This window comes from Onychostoma macrolepis, chromosome 01, assembly GCF_012432095.1.
Source record: "Onychostoma macrolepis isolate SWU-2019 chromosome 01, ASM1243209v1, whole genome shotgun sequence".
NCBI lineage: Eukaryota > Metazoa > Chordata > Actinopteri > Cypriniformes > Cyprinidae > Onychostoma > Onychostoma macrolepis.
The window spans coordinates 24,083,777-24,104,061 of record NC_081155.1 but is presented as its reverse complement, the minus strand read 5'-3'; the positions used below and the strand labels follow the sequence as shown (position 1 = coordinate 24,104,061).

Here is a 20,285-nt window from a genome sequence, read left to right as displayed (position 1 = left end):
AATTATATTTAAAGGAATAGTTCATTAAAAAAAAAAAAATGCTGAAAATGTCCTCACCCTTCAGAACATTCGATATGTTGGCTGACTTTATTTCTTCATGGGAACAGATTTGGAGAAATTTAGCATTACGTAACTTGCTCAGCAGTGAATGGGTGCCTTCAGAATGACAGTCCAAACAGCTGAAAGAAACATTAAAATAATCCACAAGTAATCCAAAATTCATAAATTAGCATCTTGTGAAAAGCATTAAAGCATTTTAACTTCAAATTGTTGCTTCTGGCTAAAATATGAGTCTGCTATCTATGATATTGCTTTTTCCAGTGAGAAAGTCATCTTTGAATCAGGAGATTCAGATCAAATACAAGCCAAAACAGTCCAAAACCGTTCTAAAGAATATGTTGGTGGATTTTGATGTGACAGGACAACAGAGGACACACTTTTGACTTAGCATGGACTTTGGCCAGAAGTGGCAGTTTAATGTTAGCCTTAGTGATGGATTCGTTTCTTACAAACACGCAGATTTTCACTTAACAAGATGTTAATTTATGAACTGGAGCCATGTGGATTTCTTGTGGATTATTGTGTTTTCATCAGCTGTTTGAGCTCTCATTCTGACGGCACCCATTCACTGCAGAGCATTCACTGGTGAGCAAGTGATATAATGTTAAATTCTCCAAATCTGTTCCTATGAAGAAGCAAACTGATCTACATCTTGGATAGCTTGAGGGTAAATACACTGAAATCTCCGAGGCAAAGTTGCTGGGTGGCATTACTGGAAATAAGCAACAATAAATGACTTAATTAAATAATGAAATATCTGTTTCTCATGCTGTTTCCATTTGCATCAACACCGCCTGCAACAATGCCTAAAATGCCCGTATGTCATTATCTTTCATAAGGTATGGACAGTTCCATTTTATTTTCATGGATTATGGCTTCCTTACAAAGGTATCCAATCATGAACTCAACAAGCACTTGTATTGTGTCAGGGGTTACAGGTGTAATGTCAAGTATGGGTATTTCTGTATGTTGCTATGGTTGTTGTAATAATATACAGCTGTGATCAAAGCAGCAGGATATTTTCACTCCAGCGCGAAGGCATCTATGTTCTTCTGCCTGCATTTGGTAAATAGGGGTAGCAGATGCTGGGTATTCATTGCATTTAAATTGATTTAACACACCCATGGTCAATGTTCCCTCTAATTTGTATTCTTACGAAGCAAAACCGGGCAGATCCTTTAGACACCTGAGCAGAAACACCCCATGTACCAGCCATTATGTAATGCAGGACAGATGTTTTATTTATTTATTTATTTTTACATGCCATTTAGTAGGCCCCTTCCACTCTATTTTAAAATAGTTCAACCAAGGCATCAGTAAACTGCTATAGAAAGTTTATTAATACACATTTGAGTGATTTTGAGAAGGTAGAAATTTTCTAGAGAATCTATGGAAGCAAACTAACCACTAAAGTCTTTGAAACAAAAAAGCGTGTACAATATTAACAGTTGAAAGGCTATTACTTCGACAGTGCTTGCATTTGAATGCTTTCTTCAAATTCCACTAAATATTTTTAATAAGATTTAAATTTGGAGACTAAACAGGCCACTCAATAACATTCAATGACGTTCCCTGAATCAATCCTAAGTAGATTTGGATGTATACTTTGGCATGATTGTCACCAGAGGCATCACAATATTTGCCAAAATGGCCTGATACTCCAAAGAATCCATGATAGTCAAGAATTCCACTTCCTGTAATAGCAAAGCACCCCCATAACAAGACTTGTCCCCCTCCATTTTACTGAGGTTTTTTTTGCACCAGACATACATATGGATATGGAAGCCCGTTTCCGCCACTGAATATGGCCACTAAAAAAATGTTATTGCGACTTTTTATCTCACAATTCTGACTTTTTTTCTCAGAATTGTGTGATATAAACTCGCAATATCTCGCAATTCTGACTTTTTTCTCCCAATTGCGAGTTTATATCTTGCAATTCTGACTTTTTTTCTCAGAACTGTGAGATATAAACTCCCAATTGCAAGTTATGAAGTCAGAATTGCGTGATACAAACTCAGTTTTGAGGGGGAAAAAAAGACTGATATGTTCTCAGAATTGCGAGTTTATATCACGCAATTCTGAGAAAAAAAGTCAGAATTGTGAGATAAAAAGTCGCAATAATCTTTTTTATTTTTTCCTTAGTGGCGGAAATGGGCTTCCATACATACCCCTCATACATAGGTCCGAAAAATCTAGTTTGGTCACATCCTACTACTACTACTACTAATCATAATAATAATAATAAAGATATCCTTTCAGCACATAGGTCTATCCAGTTTAAGCATTTCCATATTAAGCATATTCAAGTCACCCTTTCATGTTCTTGGTCAGTTGTGGCATTAGGCAAAATATCCTGGCATGAAGGTCATGCACAATTCACTGGCAGTTAATCGAGGGTCTTTCTCAGTTGCTTTGGTCAAACATTTTAACATTTTATTACCTTGATAAATAAAAGTATTTTACATTTAAAAAAAAAAAAATAAAAATACCTGACCCCAATGAACAATAGAGTATATAAAATATAATGCTTATTAGTTAGCTCTATAAATCTTATTGTTTTTTTTCCCACACATTTTTAAGCCTATTTTTCTCAGAGTTTTTTTTTTTTTTCTGTCTACACAGGAGCAACATCAAAGCGCAGCGTTGGTGTGTTTTTTAAGAGACAGAGAAAGTTAGTTCAGAGAAGAGATGGAGGTGTGGTGTCTGGATCTCTGTCTGGGTTGTGTGAACTTGGCAAAAAAAAGTATCTACAAAGTTCACATTTGGTTTACCTGAGAGTGAGAGAAAGACAAAGAATGATGAAAATAGACAGATGACACTGGCAGAGTAAGTTGAAAGAGTTTTGAGCGAACTAGCAGTAGAATCAGCTTTGTGAACTCATTACAACAATATGTGAATGGTAAGAAAAATAAATAAATGCAGAGATGGATGTCAGATACAACAGCTTTATCTCTAACTTCACATGTCAAATGGTGTCACCCAAAAGGCAGGAATCCCAGCACAAAAACTGATCCATTGGGACTTTCCTTCCCAGCTTTTGTTTTCAGTTCCATGTGGTGTAGCATAAAACGTGTGATGCATTGCTGTGCTATCTGACCATGCTGCCTTATGTTTAAGATATTGCTTGGTTATTTGTCATTTTGTCTCAGTACTGACATGATGATAAATGCTGTATGTAGTGCCCTTCTGGCTGTGTGTCGTGAATATCACAGGTTTGGTAAAAGTGACCTGTGAAATAAGGCACTTAAGCCCAGATTGCACCAAGTTTGTAGAACTAATTTATACCAATTTGTCTCATTGCCCACGGGCCACTCACCAACCATCTGATGAATATTACACACAAAGCTTCTGATAAGGGACCGAGCCAGGCTTAAGGGAGCCTGCGATGACGGTTTTGTAACGAGCCCAAGAATTGCCGTCCTGATTACATAAAAACATGGCAAGTAAAATCCCAAGCTAAAATCTGTTAGGCTGGCTTCTATATAATTTCAATGAGTCAGTATATTGCAGTTTAAAAAATAACTTTTTGTTTTTACAATGTTTTTTCTTTTTCTTTTTTTCTGTGATTGCAAAGCTTAATTTTCAGCAACAGGGTCCTTTGATGAATAGAAAGTTCAAAAGAATAGCATTTATTGGAAATAAAAGCACCATTATAAATATCTTTACAGTCACTCGTGATAAATTGAATAAAGTCCTGTTGACTGAGAAACAGCTACTGAATTTGACTAAATTTGTTGAGATTCATATAGCATTGAATCTTTAAAATATGAGTAAGTAAATCCCAAATGAATGTAATATCTTTAAATACAGATGTGTCCTTGAAAGTATATCTACATTTTCTTTGATAAACAGAAATTCTGACAAAAAGTTTACAGACATTTTTTTTTTTTTTTGCCTGTAACCATTCATGGAGATGGCAATGCTATATGAAATACTGGAATCAGCTGCCCCTAATATTTTGGTAACATCAATTTTGGGTTTAAATGTTAAACATCATGTTAAAAAATAAAGTGGTTGGTTCCTCAGGTGGCACATTCTTGTCTAAATGGAAGACCTCACTTATTCATATCATTCCAAACTTGTATGGCTTTATTTCTTCTGTGGAACACAAATAAAGATATCTTAAAGAATTTTTCAACTGTTCTTGTCTGTACACTATATGAAATTTGATATTTGGTCACATGTGAGAACGGTTTGACTTAGTTGGCATGTCACCATATTTGATGTAGTCTGTGTATGTGTGCACAAATCAGTGTTTTGATTTGATTTAAGATTATATTTTGACCTTTTCGTCTTGTCATTTCAGAACAAGTACAAGTAGAACAAGTACACGTTCATCAATACAAGCCTGAACAAACCCATTGACTTCATTCATTCATGAAACATTCTTCAAAATCATCTTGCGCTCTACAGAAAAAAGAAACTATATGTTTGGAATGACAGGGTGAGTAAATAATGACTATTACAAAGTGATAAACCCATAATAGCATTATATAAAAGACACCAAAGGGATTCACAGGAATATCAAAAGTGTCTTTATGGATTGCATTTTCTTGTTTCTAACTCAGTGACGCTTGGTTTTAGCACTATGTCTGCTGCCTCTCATGACTAATACTTGTCTTTGTGTGAAGATCGTTCCTTAAGTGAAATCTTCCAACTCTACAAACATGTGAAGCTAGAAAACAGCCTGAACTTGAGCCGCTTCCTTTTATGAAAAAGATACAAGGTAAATCTCACCTATTTTGACCTTCAGGGAATTTATCCATTTCACTTTAGAAAATATGGTGCTGTAGGCTAATGTGGTACGACACAAAGAGAAATAAGAAGGATCAGAGTTTGGTATGGTCAAAAGGCCTCAAATCCCACAGTGTAACAGTTGACATTCAGTCCAGTCATCACTTAAAAGCTTAGGTTTAGCACAGTAAAAAAGGATACTTGAACCTTATAGACATTATCATTTTTCTATTTTCACACAGTATGGCTCTCTCTACACATTGAAATGTATGGCTTCCTTTATATTTTAGGAAGAGTATCATGCTGTCAGATTTGGGGGAAACTTTGAAAACTTTCTCTTTGTGGAAAGGAGCTTTAAGGTGAGTAAATAATGAGACAATCTTCTGTTTTGGGTCAGTGATTCCTTCAAGAACATTCTCAAGGCAGCTTAAATGTTCAAAAGACATCCTTTCTAGCAAACAAAAATAATGTTTCCATGTGGGAATCTGTGCATTTAACCTGGAGGCAAAGCTGAAACCTACACAATTTCCTGACGTAAACAGTAAATCCTCCACAGGTAAAATGAAATGACTTGACATCTGCAATAAACAAAGCCAACAGAAACTGCTGTTCCACTAGAGAAATTTTAGCTTTGGCTTTTATACGGGGTTCAGATGAATGGGGTTTTTATTTCCGAGATAAGCTATAATGATGAATCTCTGCTCCAGGGAAAGACTGACAGAATGAGTGGAAAGTGACAAGCCGCATGAGAGAGCATCATCACAAAGGTTTCCCATCTCTCCTCCCTCAGTAGCCCACCTGTTCGTGCTGGTTTATGTCCCTCACTCACTCATTTTTTTGTGTCTTGCTCTTTTTTCCCCTGTCTTTCAAGAAAGCCCTGGCCTTGTTACAGAGACTCATCCTGTTCAGATCCCAATCTCTCTCTCTGCCTTATTAGAAATCCAATTCCCTGCCTCTCTGACCTCCCATTCTCTACATTTCCTCTTTCAACATTTGCAGCGAAACTTTTGCTGTGAGCAAAACATCCTGACCAATCAGGGTTTCGTTTGCCTCTATTAAGACGCAATCTTCACTCTGAGTAAATATGCACATATATTAGAATGCATTACTTCCATGTGCTCTAGACCTACCAGAGTTTATTTTTATAATATCCACCGCTGGCTGTCATGAGGCAGGAACCCTATCATTTATTGACTGTGATGATATTTGGCGGGATCTGTTCTGCTTGTTGAGGTATGACTATCTGAGCTTCACCAGTTACATAACAGCTAGATTGCAGGTTTCCTGGCTAAAAATGAATCATTGCCTATTGAACCACCCTGGAGGACCTTGGATAACATCCTCCAATCCTCCACAGGACCCAATGATCACTACAACACATATATCTTATCTTAACACACTATGTCCAAATACACTGTAAATTAGTTTAGGACACTATTAAGAAATTAATTTCCCTTTGCTGACGGAGCTTAAAATACAAATAAATACATAGTAATAGAAAAAGAACAAGTAGTAGAAAATAATAATTCAAATATCACGTGTTCTCGTTAAACCGGACTCAGTCGATGTAATTGCTGAGCAATTCTTCACTCGATCATAAAGCAGTGCCTCCCTCTCATTAAGCACCTGCCAGGCGCTCCGCGGCGCGCGGCTCCCACGCACTAGATGAATCTCTCGCGCTCTCATCAGAAGGATTGAACTACAGCAGTCGCGCGCAGCTCCGAACTCCGACGTTCTGTCATTTCCATCAGTTGTAGGGAATTGTTTATCGGGGAAACCGTGCTGAAGCGAAGACTTCCGAAACACTAAACGTAAGTGCTTAAGTCAAATTATTGAATGAGGTTTTGACCACCTGTTTGTTGAGGTGTATTTGCGTCTCATGAAGTGTAGCCTAATGGAAATATACTGTTTTGTGAATGAATGTGTGTGTGATACAGATAGATGCAAATGTATAGTACTTTTATAATTTAACTATTTTTTATATTTATTTATATTTAGGCTATTATTTGTATTGATTTTTGTATTTATTTAGGCCTTATTGTTTATATTGATTAAGTAGAGACAGACCTTACCCTCATCTTACTAACTTGAATAACCCATTTTTTATTAAAATGTACCTAGTCTTCAAGCAGTAAATGAATCCATGAGAATTTCTTGCTCCAACCAGACAACGAAAGCACAGTGTGAGCACAAGGATCCTTAATTCCCAAATGGTTTAAGTCCAAAAGAACCCGGAATATGATGACAAGGAATTATTTAACTTCTATCTTCTATATATTCTAGCTATTTCTGACTGTCTATTCAGTGTTCATTCTAGTCCTGTTTCAATTATTGATATCAGTAATTTAATTGTTTGCAATTGTTCTGCTTTCATTTGTATCCATTAAAATACACTCTCAGAAAAGAAGAAGAAGAAAAAAAAAGGTAAAAAAGCTGTCAATGGGCTGTTACCTTTTAGGTACTAATATGTACTTAAGGTTACTTTAGGTAATATGGACCCTTTTGAAATGGTACTGCCCCTTTGCCAGCTTTTTGTACCTTTTTTTTTCTAAGAGTGTATGTTTAATTATTCCATTATTTAATGTAGGTCGATATATAAAATTATTATTAATATTGAATAAGTGCAGACAGATGTTACTAACTTGAATCTAGCTAAACTGAATAATAAGCTTAAAATGCAGTTACATGGCTTACATCAGAATACATAAATTATGTCTTTTCTCCAACATGGGGTTTTAGAAAATATCAATACTTCAATCAAATACATGCCATGTTCTTTATTTTTTAAACATTTGAATAAAAATATATGTGTTATAATAAATGAAATATATTTATAAAATAGCCTATATATATATATATATATATATATACATATACAAAATACAATAAATATATAAATTACTTATTCAGTTTTTATTCCGCTAAAGGATAAGACTGGTTAAGGTACTTATACAAATGTATTTTAAGGGTCCCCCACAAATCAGACATTTTAGCTGCAGGAAAATGGAAATATCCATTAAAAGTATATTCAAAACAACAGGGGAATGCTTGCAGATCAGGCAGGGTAAAATACTCCTCCAGAAAACAATAAAGGGGTAGTATACAGAATGTATGATTCATCAACATGTGTTTGAAAATATAAACAACAGAGCTGACGCTGTTTTGGTGATCCCCGTGAAGTTATTTCTGAGCTGCGCTGTGACTCTCTGTGATGCAAAAAAACAGCTCTGGGGTTGAATGCATGATAAATTGTAATGCATTTTAGAGCTTCTTTAAAAAAAATGCAAAGACCTACATCTGCGGCACATGAGAATGCAAGTTATGATTACTAATTTGTCTCAGATGTTTGTTTTTAGGTTTTGAAGATGAGTAAAGAGCCTGATATATGCTGTGCATATTAATAGACTGAGCAGCAATCCTTATCTTTGCCTGTTCTGCCCCTTTGGCCTATAGCCAGATGCCCTACGTTGTCTCATATTTTATTCAGGCCCAGCCAGGTACATTTTGTTCCTTATACTTCCGCCATTATTATGTGCATACAAGGCCATTTATAAGAGATATTGATTGCAATGTGCCAGACTGTTCAAAATAAAATGTTTCTAATGATGATGATGACGATGACAATGACGATGAAAATAATCATAGTAATATGAAGATACTGATTGCTATTTGACTGTTATACTGACTGTTCAAAATAATTTTAAAAGATAATATATATATATATATATAAACCCTTCAATAAAAAGACGCTCATTTATGGTAGTTGTCTTTATTTGACTATAGCATGGCACCTCACTGCTGGTGGTGGAGTGATATAGTAGGTATCTACAAAATTTTAAACAGATATTCACAGGGCTGATAAAATGAAGCATGATGGCAGGTTTCATTCTGACTATGTATCATTGAATAAGTAATTTTGATTTCAGACTAATAGAGCACCAACTCCTCTCGCTTGCTTCCTGAAGATATCAATCACTAACAGACACTGTACTGGCACAACGTGATTGACATTCAGTTCTCATTAATTCTGTGAATGCACACCCAATGGAGATTCAATTACTGGATGAAGAATAGGGTTTTGATAGTGTGACTGTGTGCATGTAGTGGAGTATGAAATATCCCGTGAGCCAAGTAAACAGTGAAATTAAAACAAAATGAAATTCCTTCTTAGAAGCAAAATAATTGCTCAAATCTCCTATGGGGTGCTTTTGGAGAGCAAATAAATGAGTTTGAATAGGGGGCATTTGTTTATTTTTATTTATTTAATTTGCCATGAGGTGATATCTTCTAATATGGCATTAAATATGTGGAGACGTATAATGAAATATTTAATTGCTTTGGTGTGTCTGCTTTATTGTTTGTCTCCATCTTAATTAATTGAATAATGAAATGAAATATATTCTCATCTGTTACAAATAGCTGGTTTAGGCCGTTTTATTGTGATTTAAATCCTATCTATCGTAAATGTCAGAATAACTAATGAATGGTTAGCTCTGATTTTTCCCACAAAAATCCACTGTCCATGAGTTGATGTAACCAAAACTTAACACAAGAAAATCTTATTTAGTGCCTCACACACTCGAGTTAATTGGACATCATTGAGAACCGTCAGCTGCGCAAATTAAGGCAATTATGCTTTGTTTCCAAAGGTGAAAGACAAGACTGTGTTTGATGCGCTTCCAACTCATTTCAGGAGAGTGCGACGTTATTGATTGAGGCCATGTGGTCAGACAGCCTGTAAATGATCTTGTGATCGTGCCCATAAAGATTTTAGTGCCCAGAAGCATTCCATCTGTTGACTTCCATCTGAATCAAGATCAGATGATACCTGTAGGTGACCCAGGTGGCCCTATGTGTACAAACATCCACACCATGCCTTCATTTAGCAGGTCCCACCGCACCAGGCTGAGTCTAATCCTACTCTTTGTTCTTTATGCCCAAGACATGAATTTTGATAGAGTAGTAGTGCCTTGAGCAGTATTAAAGTAATAGTTCACCCAAAAATGAAAATTTGCTAAAAATGTACTCACCCTCAGGCCATCCAAGATGTAGATGAGTTTATTTCTTCATGGGAACAGATCTGGAGAAATTTAGCCTTACATCTCTTGCTCACCAGTTAATCCTCTGCAGTGAATGGGTGCCGCCAGAATGTGAGTCCAAACAGCTGATAAACACATCACAATAATCCACAAATAATCCATGTCTCCAGTCCATCAGTCTTGTAAAGTGAAAACACATTAAGAAAAGCATTTTATACTGTGTATAATCCATAATTATGCTTCTTCCAGTGAAGAAGTCCATGCTCTGTTGTCCTGTCACATCAAAATTAACCAACATATTTGTATAGAATTGTTTTCACTTGCAAACAGTGCTTGATCTGTGCATATTTCTCTCCTGATTCAGATAAGATTACTTTTTCACTGGAGCATGCAATATTATGGATAGAGGACAAGTATTTTAGCCATTTATTTTATAACAACAGTTTGAAGTTTAAACACATTAATTATGAATTTGTTTTTTTATAAACACACAGCAATTTACTTCACAAGACGTTATGGACTATGGACTATAGAGTGTGGATTACTTGTGGACTATTGTGATGTTTTTTTGTTTTTTTTTAACTGTTTGGACTCTCATTCTGACGGCACCCATTCACTGCAGAGAATGGATCCATTGGTGAGCAAGTGAATGCTACATTTCTCCAAATCTGTTACCATAAGAAAAACAAAACAAAACAAAAAAACTCATCTATATCTTAGATGACCTGAGGCTAAGATAATTTCATTATTCCTTTAAAGGAATATCATTGCTACCAGGCTGACTCCAGCCTGAAGTGCCATCACCAGTCCATCAGCCAGAAGGATTTTTGGCACAGTCGGTGCTGGAAGTTTGAGAAGGACAGATCTTCAGTCATTCTGCATCTGGCAATGTGTTCTGATATCTCTCCGTGACAATCTGTTGTTGTTTGCTCTCTGAAGCAGAGATTGCAAAAAATCGCATAACCTCTCGAGATGTGTTGCATAAGATTTGTGTAGCCTACTCCAAGGCAAAGTTCTTTATTTTGGTTAAAAATGAGAGAGTGCTGAGTGAAATTCCAACTTCCAGATGGTTACATCAGACCTTGGGATGAATGGAAGTTTTGGGGGAATTGGAAGTCAGTTCAAATTCATGCTCTTTCATTTTTTAATGCACGGCCCTGTCTTATTGTGAATAATCCATTGTTGCATGCTATTCAAAAGAAAAAAAAAGTTTATGTAATCTTTAATCTAAATGTAATAACTTGCTCATCTTCTAAAATTACTTTCCTTTTCCATTGACATCAATGTGAATAGCCAAATGCACTAGTTTAAACAATTCCCCTTTACCCACCTGGTTACTGTTAGCTACAGCCACCGCATTAAACTAGAATAGCGCATGACCATGAGAAGCTGTGCTTTAGTTGTTTCTGTCCCCAAACCTTTTTTTTTCACTTACCTTCAAGCCACTGGCTTGAATTTGGGCCTGGTAGCCTGGTAGCCTGGTTTTTGGTAGTTGCTTTCATTTTTCAGGTGTTATGTGTTGGTAAATAAATATTGCTGTTTATTGCGAAATACTTTTATGAGGGTATTGTATTGTGCTTTGTTGCACTCATTTGGTAAAAAGCTGGAAAATATCAGAAAAATACATTTTACTGAGTGTCTATTTAATTGGGAAAGGCAATTACATTAACTCTGTCCTGTCTGTAATAGTAGGAATAAAGTATTTAACAAGGTATTTAATAAGCCTATAATTGAAATTGGATGTGGTGTCCTTGCATTGAGCAGACTGGCAGATCAACTGCTACATGTGCAGCTCATAATGTCACCATGCTCAAAACTGTGGCTCCCTTTCTAGATGTATGAAGACACCTACAGTAGGTTCAATATGATTAGGGTTATGGGTAGGTGTAGGCTTAGGTTTTAGGGACAGAGACAATAAGGTCCCAATTGGGCAGCATCCATTTATGATTTTAATAAATATACAGTGCATGTTGTTATTGCATACTGTTTAATAATTTGCTATAAATACAGTGTAGTACAATAGCATCTAACACTACTTGCACTTAGTGCTAAGTTCACTGATTGTAAATAATGTGCTTGGCTAAATTTGAGTTATATATCTCCCAGCCCCAACAGTCAGGCAGTCAGGTATCATCCATGTGCATAATTCCGACTTTAAAAAGGGATAAGAAATGGTGGGGTGCCAGTATGAAATCAAAATTGACCCTATTTACTTTTTTAATATGCAGTGCTGGTGTTATTGTGCATTATTCATTTGCTTCGGAATCTTTTATCAGAATGTAATAACTTGCTCTTGCTCTGAAATTATTTTCCTTTTCAGCTGTTTTCATTAATCCATTTACTTTTCAACCCCTCCCCTCCAACCACCTAGCTTCATTCTGATTTGAATAACAACCATTTTTCTTGAGCCAATCCAATCAAAAAAAGACAAAATAAAGACTCGCCCTACATTCATTGAATTTCCTGTTTCATTTGGAAAGACGTCACATGGTTTAAATGCTACGAACCTTCATTTAGAGCATCCACATAACAAAATGAATAATTCCCTCTTTTTCACATGTGTGTTTTCTGAATCACCATATTTGTTTACTTGTTTCTGATTTTCTATTTTATACTGAGAACATGTGTCAAGGCTGATGAAGCTGCAGCACCAACAAAACAGTGACGAATCCACTGCACCATATTAGAGCTCAGTGAATTAACAGAGCAGGTCATTCGGGAGGGAATTGTGAGACCTTCAAATGCTTATATATTCACTGAAACTTCTCGCAATTACCCTTGGTCTTTTGAGATTCTCTGAGGAAGGGAATTGCCATCTAGCAGGTAACCCAGGCAGGGTTTTAAAAGTCTTCAAGGCATATCACAAATGCAAATACTTTTAATAGAGTGTAAATCAAGAAATTATTGGTGTGAGATATATAGTCCCTATTGATGCGCAACTAGAATGGATCCTGTGATTTGTTTTCTTTAGTAGAATATGGCTTTTATCTTGCGTATTATTTGTAAATAAATATTTTTTCTACATACTCAAGAAATTCATGTTTGATAGTACATTAAGTAAATGTTCTTTAAATGCATAATGGCGAAGAAAGCTGGATAAAGATCAAAATGAAAGTGAATTTGTACATTATTAAACACTTGAAAATGCACTGCTGTACATATTCCTGCTAATCTGATATGCATCTTAACCTACGCTTTGTTTAAAAACTTTGTGAGCTGTCTCTGTTGGCAGCACTTTAAAGCATTATAAGTGCATGAAGGTTGTTCCAAAAGGTAGGCAGCATAATTATACTGACTCCTAAGATACCTTATTTTGGCCTGATTCCAAGACAGCTTCACCTGCAATCTCAGAATGCACTATGAGGCCTGTAAAAACAATTGGTCATGCTTAGCTGAGGTGCATTTGCCAAAAGCATTGTTAGCCGATTATGGTCAATATTATTTCCGTTGTTAGCTGCATATATTTCAGCAGTGTTTCCTGAAACCATAGCTCCAGTGAATGCAAAGTTGTATGGTTGGAACTACAGCTCTCGATCTGTGTTGAGAAGCATACTATAGATGTGTAATGTATGACACATGTTGTCCAACATCAAGAGTAATATTGTCATATATGTACATTCTCTGGTAGATTTGTCAGGGTTCTGTCAGTTTGGTCTTGTTTATTATTGATTGATAAAGATGAAGATATAAGTTTATAAAATATAAATTGCATATATGTTATTTATGCAACTTTATTAAAACAACATATATACAAAAAAACTGCATGTTTATATGTATTATTGTCAACAATACATATAACAATAATATGTAATATGTATACAATAATACCGGCTCTGCCTTGGTCAGTCATCGACCATCCGCCACCTCGGGACTCCTTGTCCCTCCGTCCCTCTGGCTCTGTCAGGCTCCTCCCTCCCTCTAGCTCCCCCTTGGCCCTCGGTCACTCCGGCTCCACTGTGGCCTTCCGGATCCCCGCCTCCGCCTAAGTCGCCGGAGCCATCTGCTCTGACTTGGCCCACTTGATCCTCCCCGTCTCCCTGGCTCCTCTCTCCATCTGATCCACCCTGGACTTTGGTTGTCGTCCTCCTCCTGGGTGTCCGTCCTCCTCCGGAACCTCCACCTGTCTTGTCTGCCTGCCTTCCTGCCAGCCCTTTGCCCTCCCCTGTCACCATCCCTTCTCCAATCCTTGTGTCCTCCTCCTAAGTCCCCCTCCGTCCCTCCCTTTGTTGTTCTTGCGGCGCAAGGTCGCGCCATCCGGGAGGGGGGCGAACTGTCACACCCCATTGGACTTTTGTTGTGTTTTCATTCCTCATGTGTTCTGTGACCCAGTTTTTCCCCAGGTTTGATTTTATTAGTCAGTCTAATGTCTTCATTAGTTGATCCTCCTCACCTGTTGTTCCCTCATTAGCACCCCTACTTTAATTCCAGTCTGTCCTGTGTTGCCCTGTCTGGTCTACTACGTCCCTACGTGTTTGAATCATCTTTGCTTGACAGTATTCTCAAGCTTGTGGCCATTCCTGCTGCTTGTGCACCTTTTCCTATCCAATTTCTTCCTTCCAGTCAACTTTGCATTTAATATGCTTTGATACAGCACTCTGTGAACAGCCACACCTTTCAGTAATGACCCTCTGTGACTTACCCTCTTTGTAGAGGGTGTCAATGTTCATCTTTGGACCATATCAGCAGTCTTCCCCATTATTGTGGTTTCAAAGAACAAGAGATACCCCTGAATTTACACTGTAAGGATGGTCATTTATTGAAACTCAAATGTAAATATTGTAATATTTTGAGATACTGGATTTTTGACTTTCATTAGCTGTAAGCTCTAATCATCAAAATTAAAACAAACAAACAAACAAAAAACTTTTGAAATGTTTTACTTTACATGTAATGAATCTAAAATATATGAAAGTTTCACTTTTTGAAATAAGTTACAAGAAACAAATGAACTTTTTCATGATATTCAAATTTTTTGAGATGCACCTGTATGTCTATATATATTTACATTTACATTTATGCATTTAGCAGACGCTTTTATCCAAAGCGACTTACATTGCATTCAAGTTACAGTTTTTACATTTTATCAGCTCTTGCTTTCCCTGGGAATCGAACCCATGATCTTGGCGTTGCTAGCGCCATGCTCTACTATTTGAGCTACAGGAAAGCCTATATATATATATATATTTATAAGGGGTCAACTGATTTTCGGCGCCAATATTAAGCATTTTTATGGTTATCTGTATGTGTCATTTTCAAAAAACGATTTTCTGATAAAATAATTTGAAAGCATTTGAAGAGAGTTTTTGTCACAGACCTTGTTATCCTTAATTTTGACATTAATTTTAATTTTTACACCAGACATATGCAGTATATCAGCTCAAAATATCAGTTATCTGTCTACTTGATCTGTAATAATCGGTATCGGCATCGGCCCTGAAAAACACATGAATGAATCAACATGCATTGGTGGGTTTTAGGTTGCATTACATATGTCCATATGTCCAAAGCTGCAGTGTGAACCCTGTTGAACTCAGTTTTGGAATCAAGTGTGAAAGCAACCTTATCAAAGTGTTAGCTTAGCAACATGCTAATACCAGAGTCTATCAGAATCAATTTTGAATCGAGGCTTTTGTGCATGCTGTGTGAGGAGCGCTTCCTGTATGGTATATAAAGCTAGTGTCTATGAAAAGTATTTTGGTGACTTTATTCTTTACAATGACAAAAAACAGACAGCAAGGCAGCTTACTACCTTTTGGAACAGTGCCACCGTTTATAGCCAAAGCAATGTAAAGCTGTATTTATAGTGCTAATCTTAAAAATATCATTAGAGGGCAGAGTGCTAATAGTGTTTAAACAGCCTGATTATCACAGTCTGATCCTGTTCTAACCAACTGTAGGAAGTGAGAAATGGCTGGCAGGAGAAAATAGCTAGCTGGGATGATCTTAAGATCACACTGACTAGCATGGCTTAGCATTGAGAAAGACAGGGTTGGCCATCTATTCCCAGCTTTTTGAGCAGTCAATGTGCTCACTGGTGTGTTTCCACTGCACTGTGAAAAATGAATTACCAAAACTTGTGTGGAGCGTATTTAGATTGACAGGGTGGCACCAACGTCTTTCAGTGTTATCAGCATCTTACTGCCAGGCCAGATTACAGCTTCACCAGCAGTGACGCAAATAGTAAACATTTTAAAATGCTTTCATCTGGCTTGGCAAGCATAAGCATAAATCCTATTACCCCAAACAGAAAACTAAAAAGTGATAAGTACCTTTTAAGTAATGTACCCGGTAACCCGGCATATTTTTAAACATGCCGTGTAAATGCTGAAAACCATCTTGTGCTCATATGAGGTGGTAAATTTGGACAAGGGGGTGAGCAAACTAAATTGCCACCTTAAGAACTGCATAGCAAACTGTATCAAATAGACTGCTGGAGTTTACATTTGAAATGGACGTACCTCAAATATACTGGGGTTTCCTCAGCAATGGCCACTAGAGCATTCAGTAGATTATTTAATTTGTCCACTAACAATGTCCAACAGTGAATATCACAGAAGAATTCTGTCTTTTTTCTTAACTTAAAAATAGGAAAGTTCATCCAAATGTGAAAATTCTGTCTTTAATTGCACCCTCATGTCATTCGATTTGTGTAATACCTTTGTTCATCTTCAGAACACATGGACTATTTTAACAATGTCCTTACTACGTTTCTGGACCTTGAACATGGTAGTTCCCTTGCTGTCTATGCAGGGTCAGAAACCTTTCAGATTTCATTAAAAATATCTTAATTTGTGTTCCAAAGATGAACGAAGGTCTTACGGGTTTGAAACAACATGAAGGTGGGTGAGTAATTAATGACAGAATTTTCATTTTTGGGTGAACTATCCCTTTAGTGTTATTTTTAACATTTTTGAAATAGAAAGGCCAAGACAATTGTAATATATGAATAATGGATGAAATAATTTTCACTCCATGAATGTTGAAATCATTTGTTTATTCTTGGTGCTAATGCGATTTTAGTTTTAAATGTAATAATTCATATTTTTATTAGTTTAAGATTTCATAGTTTAAGATTAAAGGTCTGGAACAAAGTTTTAACAATAAAACAGATGTATTTAAATGATAAAGACTAGCTCCCCATATTATATTGCATATAGTTGCTGTTGAAAAAGGGGAAACAGTTGGAAAATCAGAGTTCTATTTGCAGGATTGATGACATGCATATCTGGTAACAATATTATTGTAGATAATATAAAAATGTATTGAATGAATAAATAATAAAGGCATATTTCCATGTCAGTTTTACTATGATCTATGTTTTGATATCTGTCTGCTAGACTCCTTTATAAAAATAAACACATGGGAAATAAATTCAAGAAATACCCACGAAAATAATGAGGTTATATTACACAAATTCTCTATTTGTGTCATGGTTTGACTGATTTAAGACTTGTGTTGGTATTAACGTTTTTTTTTTTCTTTTCATTTCACACTTCATGACATCAATGTAAATTGCAAAGTCAGTGTGTTTTCTTTTTCCAACGGAAATTAGTTTTGCTCATACTTTTTCTTTATCCAACCCTTACAGGCCACAACCGCACATTCACCATGGACCCCATCAACTGCTCATCAGTGGATCTCTCTGATGTTCTGGCCAGCAAGAGTTCCAGTAAGATCCTCCTCTCCCTGACTCTCTCCTTCCTGGCTGTGGCGACCACCGCCATCAACTCCCTGGTCATCACTGCTATCCTGATCACCCGCAAACTCCACCAACCAGCCAACTACCTCATCTGCTCTCTAGCTGTGACGGACCTTCTAGTAGCTGTTCTAGTGATGCCCATCAGCATTGTGTACATAGCAGAAGAGACGTGGGTTCTTGGTCCGATCGTGTGTCACCTTTGGCTGGGTGTCGACGTTACATGCTGCACTTGCTCAATTTTACACCTAGCCGCCATTGCGCTTGATCGATACCGTGCCATTACCGATGCCGTGGCCTATTCCCAGAAACGCACATATAAAAGAGCAATCATAACCATTTTGGCCCTGTGGACACTGTCTGTGCTGGTGTCTCTACCACCTTTGGTGTGGAGGAAATTCCCTGTGGAACACAAAGACGGGGAGAGGGAAGTCATGGACTGCTTGATTGAGCACGACCATGTGGCTTTCACTGTCTACTCCACTTTCGGAGCATTCTATATTCCACTGACCCTCATTTTGGTTCTTTACTACAAGATCTACAAGGCGGCGGAGATGCTGCGTAACCGTCGAGGGAGTAGCCGATTAGTCAAACAGACAGTGAGCAGCGTCATGCTTCCTGGAATGAGCTCCGATAAAGAGATCTCCCTCAGTCCTGAAACATTCTGCGCAGCCGAGAAGTCATTTTCCGATCCGTCGACAGATGGGGAAAGGGTGCGTATTACTTCTTCATCAGGTAATCTCATCAAGGTCCGCAGGAACCCAGGGGCCAGGGAGAGACGGGCGGCTTTGACGTTAGGACTAATCCTGGGAGCCTTCGTGGTTTGTTGGCTGCCGTTCTTCCTGAAGGAGGTGATTGTGAATATTTGCCCGAACTGCAGCACTTCCGCTGTGCTCGCAGATTTCCTCACCTGGCTTGGGTACCTCAATTCCCTCATCAATCCGCTAATATATACCATCTTTAATGAGGACTTTAAGAAAGCATTTAAAAGACTTCTGCCCCTCTGCTGCAGCAATATCCTGTGAAACTGACTGGGAGGGAAAGAAAAATATGTGGTTTTAAGGGACAAAACTTGCAAATAACAATGACAATCCTGTCATACTGTAAATCACTGGACTTCTGCAAGAATGACACATCTTTCAGAGATTTTTCTTCTGTATATTGTTTATATAGCGCTTTGGGACATGAGTGTATGTAAAAAAAACAACAACCCATTTGCTCCACTTAAAGTTTTCAGTATTTTTGAAATTAAGGATTTTATATCAAATTAAAAAGTATCTGGTGCACAAATGTTATGTAAATCGACTCCACCAAAGGGGAAAGGTTTGGCTGGTTAGCATGGTCCAGTTGCCCCTATATATTGTAACTACACCATCTAGATCCCAAAAATAATTTTTCTTCAGTTACAGCCATTAAAAAGTTACTGTGTATACTGACAAAATAAATTTTTTGAAACAATATTTTAGTATATTACATTAAATGTTTTGTCAGTGACCAATTTTTGGGATAGACCCTCATGTCGTTCCAAACCCGTAAAAGACCTTTATTCATCTTCGGAACACAATTTAGGATATTTTTTATGAAATTCAAGAACTTTCTGACCCTGCATAGACTGCAACACAACTGACACGTTCAAGACCTAGAAAGGTAGTAAGGACATTGTTAAAATAGTCCATGTTACATCAGTGGTTCAACCGTAAATTTACGAAGCTACGAGAATACTTTTTGTACACAAAGGAAACTAAAATAATGTCTTTATTCCACAATTTCTTCTCTTCCGCTTCATAACATTAAGGCTGAACCACTGATGTCACATGGACTATTTTAAAGATGTCCTTACTACTTTTCTGGGCCTTAAACTAGTAGTTGCTGTCTTTGGAGGGTCAGAAAGCACCCGATTTCATGAAAAATATCTTAATTTGTGTTCTGAAGATGAACAAAAGGCTTACATGGAATACCATGTGGGTGAGTAATTAATGACATCCCTTTAAAAGTGTGAAAAGTGTGAATGTCTTCACAGTGCAGCTGTAGTGAAGGGCTTTGGATTGCATGTTCGTGTTTTGTCACAATGTCATTTTCCTTTTGTTCCAGAGTGATTATGTGCCCTTCAAGTGGAGTTGGAAATATCGTAATTAAGAGTTCTGAGCACACAAATGACTGAACAAAGCTGTATTTATGGGTGGGAAACTAGTAATTCTAAATTATACACAAACTACGGAGTTGTGGTGTTGGAAAAGGTGTGACAATTTGAAACATTCTGGAAACACTAATCTCTACTATAGATGCTATTATACACCAGTCAACATTTGAAGTGGATCAAACCTTTCATCAAAGTTGTCCTAAAACCTAAAAGCGTTCTTGTCTTAGGGCAACTTTGATTAACTTTTTTGATCCACCTCAAATGTTGACTACTGTATAATGTATATATATATATATCATTAAAAAAGGAAAGTATTTCACAAATTTTGATTGTACATAGATGCTGCATTTTAGTCATCATTCAACTTTCAGTTCATGTAACATTTAGTTTTGATACTATAATATGCATAAGTGCTTTTAATAAGTATAATAGAAATTATTTTTTGAATTCAGATGTAGCTATTTGAGTTAAATTATACTGAAGACAATTACTTTGTTTTCATCTTGAATGTGTGATACGTAATGAATTTTTCACTCAGAGGTGCGAGTTTTCAGGTGCACTTGAAGGCAGCATCAGCCAAATGGAAGCAGTGGTTCAAGTGATTGGGTTCAAG

General features: G+C 36.9%; 1 protein-coding gene across 1 annotated transcript; it reads left to right on the top strand.

Moving 5' to 3' along the window:
- Positions 1-6,436: 6,436 nt before the first annotated feature.
- On the top strand, positions 6,437-18,934 carry htr1fb (5-hydroxytryptamine (serotonin) receptor 1Fb). Its single transcript, XM_058786636.1, has 2 exons — positions 6,437-6,608; positions 17,425-18,934. The coding sequence occupies exon 2, from the start codon at positions 17,445-17,447 to the stop codon at positions 18,555-18,557; it is 1,113 nt and encodes a 370-aa protein (XP_058642619.1). The 5' UTR covers positions 6,437-6,608; positions 17,425-17,444; the 3' UTR covers positions 18,558-18,934.
- Positions 18,935-20,285: the final 1,351 nt, after the last annotated feature.